Source organism: Apodemus sylvaticus, chromosome 2, assembly GCF_947179515.1.
Source record: "Apodemus sylvaticus chromosome 2, mApoSyl1.1, whole genome shotgun sequence".
NCBI lineage: Eukaryota > Metazoa > Chordata > Mammalia > Rodentia > Muridae > Apodemus > Apodemus sylvaticus.
The window spans coordinates 145,287,280-145,301,731 of NC_067473.1; the positions used below are offsets into that span (position 1 = coordinate 145,287,280).

The 14,452-nt window shown below is 45.6% G+C and overlaps 1 protein-coding gene across 2 annotated transcripts in view; it reads left to right on the forward strand.

Moving 5' to 3' along the window:
- Positions 1-14,452, forward strand: part of Fancd2 (FA complementation group D2) — a 95,526-nt gene that overhangs the window by 47,277 nt on the left and 33,797 nt on the right. The window contains exons 35-43 of one of the 2 annotated variants that reach the window (XM_052174556.1): positions 771-864; positions 4,169-4,291; positions 5,613-5,706; positions 6,212-6,283; positions 6,900-6,938; positions 8,244-8,318; positions 9,211-9,285; positions 11,463-11,609; positions 13,723-13,824. The exons of the other annotated variant lie outside the window; for it this stretch is intronic. Coding sequence (XP_052030516.1) covers positions 771-864; positions 4,169-4,291; positions 5,613-5,706; positions 6,212-6,283; positions 6,900-6,938; positions 8,244-8,318; positions 9,211-9,285; positions 11,463-11,609; positions 13,723-13,824 — 821 coding nt within the window. The remainder of the gene's footprint in view (positions 1-770; positions 865-4,168; positions 4,292-5,612; positions 5,707-6,211; positions 6,284-6,899; positions 6,939-8,243; positions 8,319-9,210; positions 9,286-11,462; positions 11,610-13,722; positions 13,825-14,452) is intronic. 2 annotated transcript variants of the gene reach the window in all.

Sequence of the window (14,452 nt, forward strand, 5' to 3'; positions counted from 1 at the left end):
TTCTGATCCTCCCTTTTCTAAGCTCCTTTATTTTCTAAGTGCTGGTGTTGTAGGCATCTGTCACCATGCCTGGTTTTATATGGTACATTGGCATAGAACCCAGAGTTTTCTGCAAACTAGACAAGCACCCACATAAAACACCGTCCTAAAAACAAAATTGCTTGTTAGGGCAAAAATCTTAAATTAAAAAAAAAAAAGAATCTAGGGCTGAGATGGCTCAACGGTTAAGAATGTTTCTTGTTCTCACTGGGGGCCTGTATTCAGTTCCCAACATTACTCAGACAACTCACAACTGCATGCAGTTCCATCTTGAGAGGACCCAGTCCAGTCCGCCTCTGGCCTCTGAAGGCACCCACAGTCAGATGCACATGCTCACACCCAGACACTTGCATGGACACACAATTCTTCTTAAAAACCTTTAAAATAGGCTTTAAAACTTCTAAAAAGTTTTAAATAATAAACCTTTTATTCACTGCTCTTCCTCCAGCGTCTGAAACACAGCATGCTTCTGTCGTCACTCACACTGCATGCTGATGCTATATGTTCACGCTACACCCTGCGAACATATACAGTCATGCCAGTGAATTGGGAGGAGAGGGTTGTCAGTGTTTGTAAAGCCCCAAGTGACCCGAAGTCACTGTAGTCTTCCCTGCCTGTCCCCCAAGTGCAGGAATGTAAGTGGACAACAGCACTCAGTTAACATCTCTGTTCTTAAAAGAATGGGGTCATTTTAGTGTGAGTGAAATGGTTTTTGTTCTGTTTTCCAACAGCCTCTCTGGCCAAACAGCTGCTTTGTCGAGCATGGCCTCATGGGGAAAGAGAGAAGAACCCCACTTTTAATGACCACCTGCACGATTTGCTTTGGTGAGTTACTGACTTTCTTTAGGGAGCCAGATTGCATTTTTCCATTTTACTCTTCGGATCTCTCTGATCTAGTTAGGGACTGAGTCATGACCTCTGTGAGGGGAACTTGAAAGCAATTGATGTTTTAAATGAGAATAGTTTGGAGTTTTGGTCCATGAAGCCCACTCCATCAGTCAACTGATTCTCCAGCTCAGGAGCGAGAATTACAAAGATAGAGACAATTAGACAAAACTGTAGTATGACCCCAGTCAATTCTGAGACTGAAGGTGGGCTTAGTAATTTCCAATCCACTTTTATAACAATTTAATTACATGCAGGAATTAAGATTGATAGTAGTACAATGAGGAACAAGCAAGACAGTAAACACAAAATAGTCAAGGCAATAATTAAAGTCCTGTGGCAGTTGTTTCCAAGGGCTTGTCAGAATGACCAAAGTACCTGAGCCCACTTCCTTGTCCAGGCCCAGAATCTTCCCTGAAGCCTGCTTCTCTCGGTCCACCCTAAGATTAAAATTCCTCCTTAACCTACTTCCCTGTTATGCCCTAATGTCAGATTCCTGCTTGAGCCCTTGTCCTTGGCCAGTGTCAGGTTCCTGGTGGCTCCTCAGTAAGACTCTCTACAGACTTTGGATCCTAAGATTGCTTTTCCTTCTATTGGCTGCTGTCTGCTAATTCCTTACTAAAAATACAATTAAGACTACAGTTTTGTCCTGCCTTGTTAATAGTGAGTCAAATACACTCACTGCCCATTGTGTCTAAGACACATCCATTACTTCCAGGGTACCTAAGCATATTTTTGTTTATTTGTTTATTTATTTTTGGCTTATTGAGATGAACTCACCATGTAGCTAAGGATAGCCTTCAACTACTGTTCTTCTGCCTACACCTCCTGAGTGCTGGGGTTACAGATGTGATCATCCACCTCCTGAGTGCTGGGGTTACAGATGTGATCATGCACCTCCTGAGTGCTGGGGTTACAGATGTGATCATCCATCCGACTTTTGTGTTTTTATTTTCTTATTTTATGTATATGGGTATTTGGCTACATGTTTATGCACCATGTGTGTAACTGCCCTCGGAGGTCAAAAGAGGGCCTCATATCCCCTGGAACTGGAGCTTCAGATGTTCCTGAGCCACCAGGTGCTGAGAATTGAACCCAAGTCCTATGGAAGAGCAGCCAGTACCCTTAACTGCTGAACCATCTCTAGCCCCTGACAGTGTTTCTAATAGAAATTTTATTTACTCTTAGTTCTTGACAAGCATTTGGAATCTTTATTATTATTAAAGTGAATGATTAAAGCAAACACCTTTAATCCTGTAAGACCCCCCAAAAACCAAGGATGCCCCAGCGCCCCACACCTCGGAAGGCAACAACCATTTCACTTGCGAGAAATGGTCTTGATGCAATAGCAGGCGGATTTTTATTCCAGAGGCTCTGGGATCCACAGTCATACACCGCACAGGGGTAGAGGACTGTGGGACCCCGAGTGCAGAATTGGGACAGCTTTTATAAGTATAACAAAGCCCACGAATCACAAACCAATCATTCTTTAGCATTGAGAGCCTGCGAATCACAAACCAATCATTCCTTAGCAAGGAGAGCCTGTGTAGTGTGAGCCAATTGATTTGTACCACTCCATAGTTTTTAGGCCAATCAGTTTAAATTATCTGATTGTGCTCTGTGGACCAATTAGTTTCCTATTTTTTTGGAGGTCTATAGTTGCTTGAACTCCTGGGTGGGGGTAATGGCATAAGCAGATAATTAGCTTATTTCCAGTTACCTTACATGGCCAGGATCACCTATTCAAGGCCTTTTTGCCTAGCTCTTAACAACAGGCGGGCTCTGGAATGTGACCTTTTACTTAGTTTCTAACAAAGAGCAGGCTCTGGGATAGGAAGTGTTTGGGGCTCCTTAGAAGGCTGGAGCTAGAGCTTCTTTGGAGAGAGATAGCATTTTAAACTTTTGACTTCTTGGGGTCATTAGAGAGTTAGGCTGTATTTTCTATCCTTTCAATCCCAGTGCTCAGGAGGCGGAGGCAGGAAGATCTCTGAGTTCAAGGCCTGCCCGGTCTACAGAGTGAATTTCAGGACAGCCCAGAGTACATCGAGAAGCCCTGTCTTGAAAAATAAAAATAACAAAAAAGTGAATGTCAGTAGTATAGCCAGAGCTACATGGTGAGAGACCCTTTCTCCAAAAAGTGGATGTCTGAAATTATTTGAAAACTTAACACATGGTAGCGGTAGCGTCTCATGAATTTTTGTTGTTGTTGTTGTTTGGCTTTAGAAAGGTTTATTGTTGGGACTGGAAAGATGGCTCAGCAGTTAAGAACACTGCCTGCTCTTCCAGAGGACCTGTGTTCAATTCTCTTTCTCCCCCAACCCCCGAGACAGGGTTTCTCTGTGTAGCCCTGGCTGTCCTGGAACTCACTCTGTAGACCAGGCTGGCCTTGAACTCAGAAATCCACCTGCCTCTGCCTCCCAAATGCTGGGATTAAAGGCCTGCATCACCACTGCCTGGCTTGTGTTCAATTCACAGGACCCACATGGAGTTCACAACTGTCTGTGACTCCAGTTCGAAGGGATCTGGAACCCTCCCATACACATAGGCAAAACATCAATGCACATAAAATAAAAGTAAATAAACTTTTAAAAAAGAAAGGAAGAAACATTTATTATTGGTGATTATTAGTGCTTGTGTTTTAATATACTTAACCTGAGTTCCTATGGCATATCTTGAATTTCCTTCTCTCTGTGTCTCTCTCTGTCTGTCTGTTTCTGTCTCTGTCTCTCTCTCTCTCTTATACACACACACACACACAGCTGTATCCCAAGCTGGCCTCGCACTTGTGATCCCCCCACCTCTAACCTCCCAGATAGTTCGGAGTACAGGCCTATGCTACCAGACTTGGCTCTAAGTCTTGAACTTTTGAACCTTTGTTAGGTATTTGTTAGATATTGACCACTCACCATCTGATCTGGATCTATTGCTGGCTGCTCTTTCTCTCTTTCCTTCACAGCTTTCCATAGGGTAACTATAGACACTGAACATACTTGCAGGTGGCAACTGCGTTAGTCAGCTTTCTACCACTGACAGGATTCCTGGGAACATGGGCTTTAAGGAGGGGAGCTTTGCCTGGCTCCCTGCTCTTTTGCCTCCTTTGTGTGTGTGTGTGTGTGTGTGTGTGTGTGTGTGTGTGTGTGTCAGGGAGGGGCTTGTAAGGAAGCAAACTTGCTAGCATGGTAACCAGGAGGCAGGGCAGAGTTTGGAATCCTATAACGTGTTTCCCTACTCTTCCTTTGTAAAGCATCTACTTGGAGCACACAGACAATGTTCTGAAGGCCATAGAGGAGATCACTGGTGTTGGGGTCCCAGAACTGGTCAGTGCTCCGAAAGACTCCTCCTCCTCTACGTTCCCTACATTGACCAGGTAAGGGACTTCTTGCTCCACCGTCCTCCCCCTAATCTAATTGACTTGAGGGTAAACTCTCCCTTTGCTTTGCAGTATGAGTCCTACTGTAGACTCTCTCTTAAATGCTCTCCATCCTTATCTCGTCACTGATAAAGTATCTGACAGACCCAGTGTGAGGGGGAGGTCCTTATTTTAGGCCACAGTTTCAGTCCAGTGTAACTGCTGAGTATGGTGTCAGGAGCTGCCCCACCATCACTGGCAAGAGTTTGAAGCTGCAGCCTGCTCACATGACTCAGAACAGGAACTAGAGTAAACAGACCAGAACCAGGGGCAGGCGCTCCCTTCAAAGGCCTGCCCATTTCATTAGCTAGGCCTACTTCCCAAAGGCTCTACAGCCTTCAAAATAGCACTCTAAGCTAGCTAAGGGCCATGCTCCTGTCATGAGCCTGTGAGTAGTTCAGATGCAAACCATGTCCCAAGGTGTAAAAGGGTCTCATGGAGGAATGTAGTGTCTCTACTTATAGTTTTCACACTTAAGGAACTACTGTTTGTTTGCTTAGCATATTTGAGGCCTGGGTTCAGCTCCCAACAAACCAAAATTAATTAAAAAATACTAACTTAAGATCATCTTTCTAATACTTTAGCCTGCTTGAAAAAGTTGATTATTTAATCTGATATTTGTCTCGATGGTTTTGTGTCTTACAATATCAATAGTTACCTTTTCCTTGATATTGATTCCTGTAAGGTTAGAGGTATCCTTACCACAGTTTTACTGTTGAGGAAAATGGTTAGAATCTCTCCACTTAAAATCAATGAAGAGAATTTAAACATAACCATGGCTTCCGCACTACGTCATGGCTGCTTCCTGCCCCGTGGCACCGCTTCCCAAGCTGACTTTACTGCTCAATGGCCGTTTGCTTTCTTTGGCTTGGGCTTCCCCATTGCTCTCTTCTCTCTCAATCCCCCCACCCCCAAGAGGGTCTCACCTAGTCTAGGCTAGCTTCACTCCCTTTGTAGTCAAGATGACCTTAAACTTCTGATTCTCTTACCCTGACTTCCTCCTTACTGCTAGGACTGCAGGCATGAGCCATGATGCCCAACTCATTATACTGAACCCAGTGCATGCTCAGCACGCACTATCTTCTGACCGACATGCCAGCCCTGAGCCCATTCCTTCCTTCCTTCCATTCCCCTCTTTCACTAGACCCTACTTAATCATTCAGAGACAGGCAGAAATGATTGTTGGTCTCCTGGCTTCTTCCCAAGGCCACAGGGAACTTTCTGGAAGTTTTTTGTAAGCTGTGCTTCATATGGGTATTCATGCCTTTCCCCCTTATAGGCACACCTTTGTCATATTCTTCCGTGTGATGATGGCTGAACTCGAGAAGACGGTGAAGGGTCTTCAGGCTGGCACGGCAGCAGATTCACAGCAGGTGGCTCAGGGATCCCCTCAAAGAGAAGTGGACTTTGATTACATGGGCTTTGATTCTTTTATCTCTTGGGTATAGAGTTTCTTTCCATTGCCAATACCTAGGAGTTCTTTCAAAAAGCTCCGGTTTGGTTGCTTTTCCCTCTAGTTGGAGGTGAGAACTGAGCTGCTCCCCCTTGTTTCTGCCGAGTTGGCCACTACCTGGCTTGAAGAACACCAAGCTTATTTGAGATGCTATGGGCCTTGGCAGCCTCCCAGTCAGGGCTAAGGTAGACATGGGCTACCCGGAGAGTTAGAAGCCAGAGATGTGATGGCAGCAGAGGCTTGTACCTACGTGGAAGTTACTGAGTACCAGCATGTCTACTCTGGTGTTGCCCACTGTGAGCCTGCTGATGAGTACACTGGTTGCCACATCTCCTCAGAAGGGACAATGGACAGGCTGGTAGTGGGAGGACAACTTCTGTTTGCATTGGGCTGTGGCTTAGAGGCCTGTGTTTGGCTGTCCCCAGGTTCACGAAGAGAAGCTCCTCTATTGGAACATGGCTGTCCGAGACTTCAGCATCCTTATCAATCTGATGAAAGTATGGGGGCCCCTGGCCTGCCTCACTGGCTAACCCAGACACTAGGGTTCTGGTTTCCAGAGCTCACCTAACTGCTGTTGTGCTCATCCTTCCTCAGGCCCCGTTTCCTCCCTTCCGTTACCCCCTATTCATTTTGAGTAACCCCTTCTGGCTACTGTGGGTTTTCCCCTTTTCTCTTTTGCCTCCCACCTGCACTACAAAGTTTCCTACTTGACACTACCCCGGTTTCTCCCCCCACTTACCTTAGACCCTCTGATCTGATCACTTCCACCCCATAGCCTTCGTTGTCCTCCAGGCCCTGTTCTCTGCTTAAGCTGCCACGCCCTCTCTCCATCTCTTGTCTCTCCTAAGGCTTCAGACCAGAGCGCAGTCCTCTAACGATGCTGTCTTCTCCACGCCCCTAGCTTGAATCACTTTTTTACTCCCCTTTGCCCCCTTCTCACTTGTCTTAGACTTGGGTTTCCTTCTTCCGTAATTGGTTTTCTGCTGCACTGTTGGCGTGCCTTCTTCATGTTACAGTCTTCTGTGTCACAGCCGTGCTCTGTGCAGTGGGGCAGAAGCTGGGTTCCCAAAGAAGCCGACCTCAGGTTTGGTTTCTTGTCTTTCTCCTGATCAGGTATTTGACAGTTATCCTGTTCTGCACGTGTGTTTAAAGGTAAGAGATTTCCTAGGCTTTGTTTATGTGTTTTCTAACTGTGGGTCATTTCTGAGGGGCCCCAGCTCAATGGAATTGCTTTTCACCTCAGTCGTGTGCCAGAGGCTATGCTAATAGGTAAGGAAGACAGTGGCTAACATTGTCTACGGTAGTTGGAGGCCGGTTTCTCATGCACTATAGAATTTTTGGTCAGAATATTAGGACTAGGTTGAGTGCTACAGAGCAGCTGACTTTAAGAACACTGTGGGGCTGGAGAGAAGGCTCAGCGGTTAAGAGCACTGACTGCTCTTCCCAAGGTCCTGAGTTCAAATCCCAGCAACCACATGGTGGCTCACAACCATCTGTAGAGATCTGATGTCCTCTTCTGGGGTGTCTGAAGGCAGCTACAGTGTACTTACATATAATAATAAATAAATCTTAAAAAAAAAAAGAGCACTGTTTGTTGTGCTCATGGCTATGCATACCTTCAATACTAGCACTTTAGAGTCAGAAGCAAGTGGATCTGTGAGCCAGCTGGGCCTACACAGGCCAGCTAGGGCTGCTAGGGTAGACCCTACCTCACAAAGGAGAAAGCAGCAGTCACCCTTGCACTCCCTAGCCGTATTCCTGGCAGCAGAGGACAAGTTTATGGATGGTTTCCCTTTTTACAAGGGCCCGGGCTGGCAATGTTGCTCCAGGGTAGAGAACCTGCTTAGTGTGTGCAAGATGCCAGGGTCAGTCCTTTGTACCAAAAATGGAGCAGTCTATGGATGTCAGATTGATATTTTGACAATTGCATAACCCTTCCCTTCTCCTATGAGGATTTCCTGTCTGGCCCTGGATTTGATGGTAAACCTAGAGAGTTATGGGGAGAATGCTTCTTCCATCTTCCTGGTGTCTTCCTCCAGTGCGTGCTGCCGTTGTTGGTGGCTTCTCTCTTCCCTCTCCCTGTGCAGCTTAGGCGATGAGTGGGCTAAGGAGAGGCTGACAGGAGAAGGCCATGTGCTCCCTCCATCCTCTCAAGGTCTCCCCTCTGAGAAGCTGAGTCATGCTCTGTGTTCTCTAAGCTGAACACCGGCTCTGGCATCACCTGGGTTCAGGACTCTGCCTAATTCTGGAGCTTAGTTAAGTATGTAGCAGGTCTGTTTGCTTTTCAGCTTTAGTTACATCCTCCAAATTAACTTCCTGGACCACTCCCAATCTATTTGAATGTACACAAGTGGTGATATTAAAACCCTTGAGCTAGGCGGCCTATGCTGCTTCATCTGAGAGCTTTTCAAGTCAAAGTCTTCAGCCGTAGCTCAGCACCGCTGTCTCTCCCTTCAGTATGGCCGTCGCTTTGTGGAGGCGTTTCTGAAGCAGTGTATGCCGCTCCTCGACTTCAGCTTTAGAAAGCATCGGGTAAGAGCTGAGAACAGAGCCATTGCCAGGGGCGTCTGTGGGTATTTCTGGGCTGGGGCTGGGGCTTCAGGGTCCTGTTACCTACGCTCTGAGCACCAGTTCTAAGCAACAGCTCGCCAACTATAGCCAGAAGCGCCCAAGTAAGCTGAGCCTCTCACATCACGGTTCAGACCCCCTCCCCTTCTACCCAGTCTTTGCTCCAGTCAATCTGCACTTCACTGTGCTGTTGCACACTTGGCTTCTCTGCAGCGGTGCCTCTGCAAACACGTTGAAACCACTGGGCTGTAAATCATGCTTGGCATGCCTTTAGAGCCGAGTATACTCGAAACTGGCATGGTGAGAATAAAAAGGGATTTGTGTGTAAATTTATTTTACAACATCATATATGTTTGTGTGTGAAATGATTTGTTCACACATACCCCCATTTCCTTCCTATCCTTTTTCCCTGCCCACTGATCCCCTCTGAAACGGAATTTCTTACCCATGTGTAAAAAGGTGAGCTTTATAAAACACTGGCAGTATTTAGTTATGAAAAGAATAGCTATGAAAAGAAAGGGGCTGGTATCTTATCCTGGTTTACAGATGGGAAACTTGAGGCATGGTTCCCTACTTTAGCTTTGATGCCAGCCTGGTCTAGAGAGCAAGTTGCAGTGCAGCCAGTGCTGCGCAGAGAAGCCCTGTCTAGCTCTTATAGCTAACAGATTAATAGGTCCTAGGGATAGAGGTGAGAAGCTACAGATCAATAGCTGACTCAGTGCTCCTGTCTGAGGCCAGACTCAGATGAGTATGACGTGGGCTAGAACCTACAGAGTTGACCCTCCCTGGAACCCTGCTTGCAAGAACAGCTTGCATCTGAAAGTACACCAGGACATTTTTGAATTGTTATTTTTAGGAAGATGTTCTGAGCTTGCTGCAAACCCTTCAGTTGAACACGAGGCTACTTCATCACCTTTGTGGACACTCCAAGGTAAGAGAGGAGCAGGTCTCACTATGAAGCATAACCAGACATGGCCTGGAGCTCATGCTCAGTCTCCTGCTGAGATTCTAGGCATGGGCTGCCAGACTCAGCTTTCCACCCCATGCCCAAAGGCAGCTCATTTAGAGTAAACAAATCCTTTGTTGCTGGGTGAGGCAGGCTGTTACCAAAAGAGAGAGCTTTGTATTTACACTCAGATTTTATAGCTCTGTTTCCTATTGAAACGTTTCTGAGGATCCATGTATAATCCTAGTGAAAGACTCCCGAATCCTGGGAAATCCTCACTCAAGTCTCAGGATAGGACGATGCCCCCAAAAATTCACAAGAGACCATTCTTGATGCAAACACATGAGGTTTAATTCTCCAGTGCACTGGGGCCCTTCTCATGTCCTGAGCAGGGACAAAGGGGTCGACCCCCTGCTTCTGCCACTGGGGGTTTTTAAAGAAACAGACCATAAAGAAAAAGGGGAGGGGATGCTCAGGCTGTGATCTATGTCACATGGAATAGGGAGATCAAGCGGCAATTCATGGCTCAGCAGAAGGTTACCTTGGGCAAACACAGTTACTTTGAGCAGGGATGGGGCACTGGTCCTTGAAGCAAGGGGAGTGCTCATTCTTTGAAGCCAGGAGGGCAGCTGGCAGGAGTGCCCGCCCTTGCAGCCAGTGAGAGTGCTTGCAGCCGGCAGGAGTGCTATCTTAATGTTGACAGTTTTCTAAGTTGCACTATGTCCAGGCTAATTGCTAGGGGTTTGAGAATTTTGAGTTGGGCTTTCTCACTAGCACTACAGGCTGGCTGGCCTAGGCTACATAGCTAGACACTGTCTCAAGACAAACCAGAGTCCACTTCTTGGGGGGAAGAGAGGAAAGAGTGTAGAACACTCCTGATGAGTTATTGTTACGTGTCCTAGAGTTAGGGTTTCTAGTCCTTGACGAAACAGTGACCAAAAGCAACTCAGGGAGGATTGTTTATGCTGTGCAGGAACCTGAATGCAACAGCTCATGCAGAGGCCATGGAGGCGGACTGCTTACTGGCTTACTCCCTATGGCTTGCTCAGCCTTTTTTTGTTTTTTTTTTTTTTGGATTTGGATTTGGACAGGGTTTCTCAGAACCGCCTGCCTCTGCCTCCCAGAGTGCTGGGATTATTATAGGCGTGTGCCACCACCGCCCGGCTCAGCCTTCTTTTTTATAGAACCCAGAACTACCAGCTCAAAAGTGGCCGCATTAGCCATGGGCTGGACCCTCCCACATCTTAATCAGTTACTAATTAAGAAAATGCCCTAAAGGCTTACCCTACAGAGGTGGTTTTCTCAATTGAGGTCCTCCTCTCACATGACCCTAACTGTGTCAAGTTGATGTAAAATTAGCCTGCACTCACAGACTGGCGAGAGGACTGTTATATAGCAGGTAACTGCTGTAGCCTGGATGGATTCCTAGGCAGTCATCTGAGAGCTTGTCAGCCTCAGGAGGAACCTTGTCAGGTTGTCTCTTGTGAGAATATCTGAATATTTATTAAAAGACTTCCCTAAGCCAGGCATCTTGGCACATGCCTTTAAGCCCATTACTTGGGAGGCAGAAGCAGGTGGGTCTAGGTGAGGAGATCAAGGCCAGCCTGGTCTGCAGTGAGTTCCAGGGTAGTCAGAGATGCAGGATGAGGCCCTGGCTAGGGTGGCCGAGGGAGAGCATGACAACAACAAAAAACCCTCCAATCGAAGCTCTTGAACATTTGTCTGAAGGAACCTAGAGACCGTGGCTTGTGGTTCCTGGGAAACCTCGTGATTCTTTGAACTGTTTATTACCACTCATTTCTTCCCTGGGTCTACCTTTAGAAAAAGCTGATCTGGAATTTCTGGGGCTTAAAGCTGACAAGACCTAATTTTTTGTTTCTTAGCATTAAAACACCTTGGGGCAATTTGCTGATCATTAGTCAGCAGAGCTTATAAGAGGCACCTAGAGGTGTGGATGGTGTGCCTTCTAGTCTTACGTTTTTAATCTAACATTCTTTTTGGCATACTCATTATAGTTACTTTTTGATTGAACATGTCTCTGGACCATATTGATCAGTCATGTCATCTTCCTGTTCAGTTATGAGAAATTCAAACAGTTATGAGATATTCAAACAAGAAATATGATACATGATGATAAACCCAGATGATTTATTTCTCTTCAGATTCACCAGGACACAAGACTCACCAAGCATGTGCCTTTACTCAAAAAGTCACTGGAGCTGTTAGTTTGCAGAGTCAAAGCCATGCTTGTCCTCAACAACTGCAGAGAGGCTTTCTGGCTAGGTACTCTCAAAAACCGGGACTTACAGGTAAGCCTGAAGCTTAGACAATCAGTTATGCACCCAATTTTTTGTAAGAGCATCTGAAGAAATACAAGAGGCTACCCAAACCCTGTTCTAATAAGGCTGCTTCTAGCTCAGCCTGGTGTCACAGGCTTATAATCTCAACTACTTGGGAGGCTGATGCAGGAAGATCACAAGTTCAAGGTTTGCCCAGCTACAGAGTGAGTTCAAGATCAGCTTGGTCAATTTATCAAAGCTGTCACAAAATTGAAAGTAGAGGAGGCTAGAGATACAGTTCAGGGGTACAGTACTTGTGTAAGGAGCTAGGTGCAGTCCCCATTAGTGGGGGACAATATGGTTATCACATCGGTGGTTGTTTATGAGGCTGGAGAGACAGCGCAACCTCAGAGCACTGGCCACTCTCTCAGAGGACTTAGGTTCCATTCCCAGCACTTACGTGGTGGATTACAAATGTAATCCACCCCCAGTTCAGGGGATCCAAACTCCTCTATGGGCCTCCATGGACCAGCATCATATAGTACACAGACACACATGCAGGCAGAGTGCTAATAGACATGAAATCAAAATAAAGGTAAAACATTTTCAAAATACCATTTAACTGGGTAGTGGTAACGCACGCCTTTGATCCCAGCAAGTGTGGGGCAGAGGCAGCGTGGTCTACAGGGTGAGTTCTAGTACAGCCAGAGCTACATAGTGAGGCACTGTCTCAAACAACCAAAAACAAGAAGGCAAGTCAGCACGGCCCTTTTCCTGTGCCAGGGGAACACCTGTAAGCCCACAGCGAGCGGTTATATATAGCATTTCCTTACATGGACAAAGTTTTGAATTTTTCTAATGAAGCAATCTCTCTTATTACTGAAAATGCTCTCCATCCTAACAAATGGGCCAGCTCCTCTGGACCCGTGCACGTGAGACACTGCCATGGGATTTCAGCACTACTCATGTCCAAGCTCCTCTGGACCCGTGCGCATGAGACACTGCCCTGGGATTCCAATACCACTCACATCCAAGGTCCAAGTCTCCTCGCTCACACTAGCCAAGGCTTGTTTTTAATTTTTAAATGTGTGCATGTATGTGTACCTCTGAGTTTATGTGCACCACATGTACTCAGGATCTAAAGGAGGCCAAAAAAAGTGTCGAGTTCTTTGGAACTGGAGTTATAAGCAGTTGTGAGCTACCACTAACCTTGGTCCCATGTGAAAACAATAAACACTCAGCTGCCGAGCCATCTCTCCAGCCCCTCCTGCTGAGCTGTATAATGGTGTGTATGAAAAGAATAGAACAGTGGCTTGCTTTCTTCAAATCAGATTTAGGAACCGGGTGGTAGTAGCACACACCTGTAATCCCAGCACTCTGGGAGGCAGAGGCAGGTGGATTTCTGAGTTCAAGGCCAGCCTGGTCTAGAGAGTGAGATCCAGGACAGCCAGGGCTATACAGAGAAACCCTGTCTCGAAAAAAACAAAAAAAGAAGGAGGAGGAGGAGAAGGAGAAGAAGGAGGAGGAGAAGGAGAAAAAGAAGAAAGAAAGAAAGAAAGAAAGAAAGAAAGAAAGAAGAAAGAAAGAAAGAAAGAAAGAAAGAAAGAAAGAAAGAAAGAAAGAAAGAAAGAAAGAAAGAAAGAAAGAAAGAAAGAAAGAAAGAAAGAAAGAAGAAACCAGATTTAGGAAGTCAATTCTGTTGGTTTTTTTATTTTTATTTTTTTGAGAAAGCTGACGCTCAGGATAGGACTTTCATGGTTGTGTGGTACTTAAGGCATTGAGAAATAAATTTTTGGCAATGAGATTTTACTATGTAACCCACATTAACCACAAACTTCAATTCTCTTCTAAGTTCTGACTTAAGCTTTAGGAAAATGTAGATCTCTATTTGGAGTTAACACAGTCACAAGCACAACATCTAGTATAGAATCCAGTGTGACACTGAATACAAAAATGGACACAGGATTATTTATCACTTCTATGAGCTTCTCAGAAATCCGGACCCGGATGGTGCTTCCCTGAATGACAGATCAGAGGTTGACTGGTTAGAATACTTCTTCTCTAATACCTAGATACTCAGCCTCCCCCAACCATAAAAGTGCTTATCACAACCCACCATTTGTTTTGCTTCTTCTATGTTTAGGGTGAAGAAATTATTTCCCAGCATCCCTCTTCCCCAGAGAGCACTGCAGAGGACAGTGAGGACGGCTCGGCATCCTACAGCTCCAGGAACAGAGCAACAAAGGTATCTGCACAGGCTGGTCTGGCATTGGTGGACCGTTTATTAAGTATTCTTTGTTAGCAGAAAGCACAGAATTTTTCTCTATGTATCCGTTGTTAAATAATTCTGTGCCCATCTCCACAAAAAAAAAAAAAAAGCTTATAAGAATGCTCTGGGATCCATAAAATTCAATTACATCCTCCCAACCCAAGGGTAATTATAGCTCAATGGTAGAGTATGTGCTTAGCATATGCACGTTTGTGCATTCAGTTCTCTGTACCAAAAACAAAGTGGAGTGGATTTTTTCTTCCATTATATAGCACCCTGTTTTTCATGATCTTGTCTATAAAAGTGTTCTAGAGTGGAGAAGTGACAAGCATGTTCATTGTTTAAAATGTGTTAAACCATTTTAACTTTTGTTTGGCAGTCCTGGCTAGCCTGAAACTATGTAGATAAGGCTAGCTTTTTTTTTTTTTTTTTTTAAATTTGGTTTTTTCGAGACAGGGTTTCTCTGTATAGCCCTGGCTGTCCTGGAACTCACTCTATAGACCAGGCTGACCTCGAACTCAGAAATCCTCCTGCCTCTGCCTCCCAGAGTGCTGGGATTACAGGCGTGCGCCACCACCGCCCGGCAAGGCTAGCTTTAAAATCA